At 42.3% G+C, this 7,229-nt stretch overlaps 1 protein-coding gene across 14 annotated transcripts in view; it reads left to right on the top strand.

Annotated features, from left to right (window-relative positions):
• The first annotated feature begins 1,851 nt into the window (after positions 1 to 1,851).
• SCML4 (Scm polycomb group protein like 4) overlaps positions 1,852 to 7,229 on the top strand; it is a 135,734-nt gene continuing 130,356 nt past the window's right edge. For 3 of the 14 annotated variants that reach the window (XM_033234780.1, XM_033234773.1, XM_033234765.1), the window contains exon 1: positions 1,964 to 2,174. Coding sequence is in view for 6 of the 14 variants with exons in the window: in XM_033234768.1 (XP_033090659.1) it covers positions 1,933 to 1,957 (25 nt within the window). In the remaining 8 variants the exon portion in view is untranslated. The other 11 variants (XM_033234774.1, XM_033234766.1, XM_033234768.1 and 8 more) reach the window with 10 other exon arrangements.

Below are 7,229 nucleotides of genomic sequence, written 5' to 3'. Positions count from 1 at the left end.
ACCCTTTTTCTTCTGTTACAGGACTTGGAGAATATTTCTGATTACTTAAGAAACATTTTTTTTTTTATCCTAAGAAACATTTTAGAGTGAAAACTGGTCTAATATCTCAGCCCATTCCAGGTGCTTCAAGTTCAATGTAGTGTGGCATGTATGAGGCCATGGGCGTGAGTATAATAACCACTGCAGCTGGGACAGAGATGCTATCCAAATTTAAATCATCCGTCGTCTTTCTTTTCTTTTCTTTTTTCTTCTTTTGTTTTCCTTTCTTTTTTTCCTTCCTTCCTTCCTTCCTTCCTTCCTTCCTTCCCTCCCTCCCTCCCTCCCTCCTTCCTTCCTTCCTTCGTTCCTTCCCCCTTCCTTCCTTCCTTCCTTCCTTCCTTCCATTTTTGATGGAGTTTCGCCCTGTCACCCAGGCTGGAGTGCAGTGGCGTGATCTCAGCTCACTGCAACCTCCGCCTCCCAGGTTCAAGTGATTCTCCTGCCTCAGCCTCCCAAGTAGCTGGAATTACAGGCATGCACCACCAAGCCTGGCTAATTTTTGTATTTTTAGTAGCGATAAGGTTTCTCCATGTTGGTCAGGCTGGTCTCAAACTCCTGACCTCAAGTGATCCGTCTGCCTCGGCCTCCCAAAGTGCTGGGATTACAGGCATGAGCCATCGCACCTGGCCCATCCATCTTATTTTCTTTTCTTCTCCTCTTCCTCCTTCTTCTTTAGTGAAATCAATTTATATGAAATGAAAAGGCAAACTACCAAACCTGCCTTTTCCAACACAAAACAACAAAATTTGATGAACTAAAGTAGTGAACTACTTCTTGCTCAATTAATTACAAGGCTTTGACTTAAAACAGTTTTTTATATTTTCATAATAAATTTCAGAGGAGAGATTTCTTACGTACTTTTAATGTGCTCTGCACATATATTCAGAGAAACCTCAAGTTGTTAATTGCAGTTTTTTTCACTCTCAGTAACTGGCCAGGTTGTGGCCTAAACCTTAATTAGCCCTGGTTGATATTTAGTCCCAGCTAAATTTGTTTGCTGCTCATCCCTACGAGTAAGCCACATGTTCGTAGAATGGATGTTTCATCTTGTAGGAAATACCTGTGAATATGCCAATATCCCAGAGTGGATGAAATAGGCAATGGGGAGCCCTGCTCCACTTTACAAATAGGAAGGAAAAGAAAAGGTCCCTTCGCCAGCATAAATTGATTTCCTGCAGAAAATGCACTGGGGCATGGGAATGAGTGATCACCCTTTCTCTGTTTCTATCCTGTGCAGGTCCCACCATGTTGAGGTGGGTAGAGGTGCTTACACACACACACATACAGGTCTGGAGCCAAAGTCAGGGCTAGCTTTAATGAACTGTACACATGTGTTGTGGGCAGCCGCTGAGTTAATGTGTACAAACATGGTGTGTGCACACACCTGGATAGGCACACTGCTCTGGGAATCACACAGGCTCTCCTGAACAATGATGCTGTTGTAATATTTCTTTTTGTTTTATTTGTTCAAAGTCAAACATTCACTCTCTCAGATCACCAGTGTCTTATAAGCCTGGTGTTGGCCCACACTGCTGCAGGATTGGGACAAAGAGATGATGTTACAGTCTGGTTTCTATGGCAACAGAGGAGGGGTAATGAAAACTGAAATGTTGGAAACACCCATTCTAACCATTGTGACATAATTCAGGTTACTACAAGGACGTAACTACCAAAGAAGCAGAAGTGTCATTACCTTGCAGCTCATATCGACAAAAAGCTACACTGCACATTTCTCTTAGTTGGGCTGCTAAGAGGAAGGAAATACGAAACACACACACACACACCACACACACACACACAGGCCTCATTTTCTGCATGTAAAATGTGTGTGTTCTTTAAAAGCCAGTGGTTGGCTGGTTTTCCGGACATGATGTGGTTGAAGCTGTCATCGTAATGGAAATTCATTGCTGTAGCTATGGTAAATCGAGTTTTCTGCCTGTGCTGAATGCATTAGTCTAATGAGATGTTTGCAGCTGGAGCACAGGGCTGCTGGAGACTAACTGTGAGCTACTAACACGGGTGGAAGATAGCTTTTGCAGTACTCGGTTTGCATGTGCTGAAAGTCATCTGTCTTCTGAGTCAACACTCCCGACCTGGTAAACAACCTGCTCAGGGCTCTGGTGAACAAGCTGTAGGTAAGGGAGATGCACAATTGGAGGCGTGCCGTTGACACGGGATCTTTCTCTTGTAACTGTCAGCATGACAGGTTACCTGTTTTAGTTTTTCTGGGTTGCATGCCTACCTCTATGGCAACGCACAGGAGTGTCCTGCACTAAAACCACTGAGTCCAGTAGGTAAACTTTAGTTCCTCATATGCAAAGTACAGCATTTGATTTGTTAACCAGATCTCAGAGGGGAAAATGTAACACTGAATTACATAGTTTATAAATTTGGGCTATATACATGTTCATTACTCTTTAACTCTGCATTTAAATACCTAGAAAGTTATTTTTTTCCAAATGTGAACTCAAGTAACCGGTTAGTTATTTTTTTTCCCTTCACGATAATTTTGCTTTGTTTTGCTTTTTAATTTAAAAAAATTGTAGTATGTCTTGGGATAAAAATGTTTGCCTAAAATTTGGTTATTAAAATTGGTATGTTATGAACATGTAAAAGTGTTTTTTTTTTTAAATTTAATTTGATTTCAAATATCCCCGGTAGACTATTGTACATGTCTTTGTGCTGGTATTTCCTAATTTATCAGGCATAAATAAGAATAATATTTATTGCTAGTTTCTGGTTTTAATTCATTTTTGGGGGAAAAAACTGGTGACTATGGAGTATTAGCAGCAGTTTTCCCAAGCTCAGAATCACCTCCCTCCCAGGTGGAGTGCTGTGATTTGAACCAGCTTCCATGTGCTCCTCCCAGAGCATGAGGGGTCCTTTCCAGGTTGCTTGCTGGCTGGACAGGAGCAGTGGATGAGGCCAGGGTGCAGGCTGCTGAGCTGTTTTGCTGAGTTGAGGTGCTTGAGTCAAAGTTCTTTCCACTATCTGTGATCGTGAATGAGAGGTGTCTCCTCGCGTTGCCTCTAGATTCCATGACGGTACTCACAAGGGTTAGACAATCAGTGGCTTTCTGAGAAAGTGGTTTTTTACTGATCTCAGACACTACAGTACTTGAGAAAGTAATCCAGGCACTTCAGAATCGGGGTGTTCTGTTGTATGCTGTTTTTCTTTCTTTTCAACCAGAGGAACCATTTTTGAAGAATAAGGAATATAGCTGCGTTTTTTTCTCCACTTTTTTTTTTTTTAAAGCAAAATAGAATATCTGGAGTGAAAGCATAAAAATGTAAAAATAACTATAAAGGAATTCTTAGTGTGTTCAACTATCTGGGGGTTATAAAATTTCTGTGGAGCATTTTTTGTGTTGCTTGGTAGAACGAGTCTGAAAAAATGAGGGGCTATTTGAGCAACAGCAGCTAGGTGAAGATTACCTGGAAAATCGGTACTGTGTGATCGTCTAAACTCAAATAAAATGTTAACGTAGAATCTTCAGTTTTAGGGAAGTTGGTGGCTGCACAATCTTGAACCTTTAAACAGGCTTTTTGACTGATTTTAAAAAAATACGAATGTGTTTTCTTTAGCTTTTTAAATTGTGTATGCAGATGAGCTCTGAAATATTTTGGTAAATTCATCAGTTTGCTTCATTTGTGGAATTATAACAAAAGTGCAAATCCCACAAAAATCCAGTTCTTTCATGTTTAACGTGTTTACATTTCTTCCCTGTGCCCCCCAAATTACTTTTATCTTGCTGCAAAAAAAAGAAAAGAGTAAATGAACGGTAATGGAAAGACAAGAAAACAGTAAGAGAAACAAGAGTAAGTTGCTTTTCATCATTTCTTTGCTTTTGATGGTGTGTTTTCGAGGTCAGGGAAACCAGCAGAAGCAGTTTCACTTTCTGGTTCTCGACTCCTGGGGGCGAGGGTGAAAGGCTATCTCCTCTAGCAAGCGGCAGGTAAGGCAAGCAGTTCAGCCTACAGAAAACAAGCCAGACCCAAATACTGTCACTTGCTGCAAGAACTTTTACAATGAGAGTTCAAAACAATATTGACTTTAAAAAATATTCAGTAACATTTCCTATTAAAAAATTCAAGCACTACCCTAAAGTACAAACAGTTTTTTAATTTTTAAAATTTGAAATGATGAGAAAATCACCTCTGTTGTTTGTGTATTTTTAATCTCAATTTTGGATCTCAAATACTTCATTTCAATACGTTTAAGGAAACTTAACTGAAGTTCCCTGAAATCATAACAAGGAATGCTCAGAGAGGAATAACCTTTCTGGGAATCTGGAGGCTGAAACGTTAGAGTGCTTCATGGGTCTGTTTACAATTTTGTGTGGCCTGAGGACACATCACACACGTGCCCACGCATCCTTTATGACAGGCACCTTAGAGAACTTTGGGTCCAGGCAGAGGTGGTGGCTGGAGCTTGAAAGGCACTTACAGGGCCCTGTTAGGGATCTGCGGGACAATTTTCCTCCCCAAGTCCCTGCGCTTGGAAACCTCAATATCACATGGGCAGATACCAGGGAGCTGGGATGTGCCCATCTCACTCCGCAAGTCCCAAAGACTGCGGGAGGCGATGCTACCCCTCATTGGGCTGGGAGCCTTAGGATAGCAAGCATCTCCAGTGTCATTCTTCCCCTGAGCCCTCAGATTGTATTTGGGGATGGAATGGGAAAGAAGGGAAAGGAGATGAGAAAAGACCCTCTTTTAATCTAATGATCATGGAGCATAAAATCTTGTCTAACATTTTGCGGATGAAGTTTGTGAAAGCAGTTGCCTTTGGTGTGATCACATAAGCTTCTTTCTTTTGGTGGGCAAATTTGACGTTTCTAAGAAGGAACTTTTAAAACATGCCTCCTTGGACATCTTCTTTCTTCATTCTGCAATCTCTCGAAAGGCTAATTTTAGATTTACACGTTTTTTAATGTTTTCATTGCCTTCAAAAGCAGACAGGTGAGGCGAGATGAGGGGGATTAAAAATAGCCCCTGGGAGAGACATTAAACAGCTTGGTACAGATATAATGTAACAGAAGCCACCAGGGTATCTAGTAAATTACTCTAAATTTTAATTAATGAGTCACAAAAGCCACACCACAAGCTTTAAAAATTACCCTTTTATCAATAAGGTGATAATTAACTTTCCCTGGAATTAGCAGTTCTCTCAGCCCCGGGGCAGTACGCAGCCTAGTAAGTTCTCTGGAATGCTGCCAATTTTTAACAATTGGTCTTTTGGCAAACCTACTGGATTTTAATTCAAACATCTATTGTGACATTTTCCAACGTGGTCCACAGACCATTAGGCTCACCCAAATCATGGTAAAATTTCTGAGGTCAAAAGAGTAGCTTGGAATGTTTGAATTGCATTTGAATATGTCACTTTATCTTTCTTCTTTTTTTTCTTTTCTACCTTTCCCCACCCCCAACTTCTGCATTTGCAAGAGCGCAGTACTCCAGTCTGCTGTAAATCTCTACTAGAGTCTCTGCTGTACATTGCCGTGGCGAACCCTGCATTTGTTGATTCGCCCATTGATACGCCCATACCAAGTCTGAATGCCTTGGCTGCCAGCCAGTGGGTTCTAAGCTTTTCATTGTTGTTGCACTCATCTTGGTTTCAGTTCTGGCAAGGGCTCACTCCCTGTTTTTGCAAACTCTCACCCGTGGTTTGTCAAATGCTGATCTTTAGATTGAGACTTGAAGAGGCGCTTTGGGCAGAGGGCCATTTTGGACATGCTTACAGAGGCTTGGAATTTAGCTTCTTCTGACCTGCATATATTAATGTCTGAAGAGGCACAGCCAGGAGCATTCAGCATTGCAGAGCAGCCTTCCCCACAACAGCCCTTCTCAGACATGCACACGCACACATGCACACACATGCACACACACACACACACACACACCCCTCCCAGTGCTGCTGGTCACTGGTGGGTGGCATTCAGGGACAGCCTCAGGAGGGACACTGCTATTTGGGTATAGCATCTGGAAGGCAAGTGGTGATGGATGCCTTCAAAAGTCAGCCTCCTGTCTTCCCTCTGGATCTTTCAAATGTTAGCATTGCTGGGCTCCTGCTTCTTTCAGCCAAGAGACGTGGCCACGGCTGGATACCGGTGACAAGGCTTCCTGCTGGGTTAAGCAGGCAGTTCTGACACAGACAAGCACATCCCTGCCTTCAGGCAGATGGGGTGGAGACCAGCAGCAAGCCACAATTGTGCATTCTGGAATAAATCAGCACTTAGCAATCCGGAGAAGCCCTTTGCTACTGCGGAGGAGATAAAACACCTCTTGCTTCTTGGGATGATTATTTCTTGGGCTACTATTTTAGGACAGAAAGGAATTTACTACCCTGTGGCAGTTCTCACTTTGTATTAAGCTGAAAAGTCATTCCATTGAGTCCATTTGACACTCTGAAGTAATGGGAGCAGATTTTGACAGCCACATTGCATGTTTCCCAGGAGTGACTATCACTATACTAGTTTTACTAGTTGTGTTTTAGCCCAGTGATAAGAAACCATATAAACTCCTCTTTACTCTGCCACAAACTCAGACACATGCTGCCTAAATTTTCATTTGTGGGGAGGCAGATGTGCTTTTTTTTTTTCGGCAGTTGCATTTTTTGATCAGATAAATGCAACTCACCATTGCTGATTTTCAAGAATGATTGAACATTTCTGCAGCCAGGCTGTCTTAGTCTTTTGAGAAATTGGCTGGGCTGAGGAGTGGTCTTACTTTTTCCAGAAAACACACAAGACAGAAGCAGAGGAGTGGAGCAGGCTATTATGAGAAAATTAGTATACCAGGAAAAAATAGTGTCAACACTGTGCTTTGAAGGTGGTGATGTTGTCTGCTTAGCCCCGTGATGGTGACTTAACTTTGGGGAGCTGAATATTTGGTAACCAAAGCCCTTGCCCTTTTCCTCTCCCTGTGCTGATCATTACAGAGAAGCCCTCATTGTTTCAAAACAGAACCATATGGCCTGAAAGTAATCCTAAAGAAATGTGCAGCCTCCCATGAAGATGAGTACTCAACTTGGGAACAAGGCAAAGAATTGCCTTGGCTGGGTCTAAATCCAGCCAAGGGAAAGTGGTATGGAGCAAAGAGGCAGTGGGATAAAACAAAGAGAAGGGAGCCTGTTCCTTCTCCCTTCCAACCGAGCACTTGACCTTCACTCTCCCTCTCACATCCCCG

Source organism: Trachypithecus francoisi, unplaced genomic scaffold (assembly GCF_009764315.1).
Source record: "Trachypithecus francoisi isolate TF-2019V2 unplaced genomic scaffold, Tfra_2.0 Lachesis_group15, whole genome shotgun sequence".
NCBI lineage: Eukaryota > Metazoa > Chordata > Mammalia > Primates > Cercopithecidae > Trachypithecus > Trachypithecus francoisi.
The sequence above is the reverse complement of the archived record's forward strand: the minus strand, read 5'-3'. Positions and strand labels throughout refer to the sequence as shown.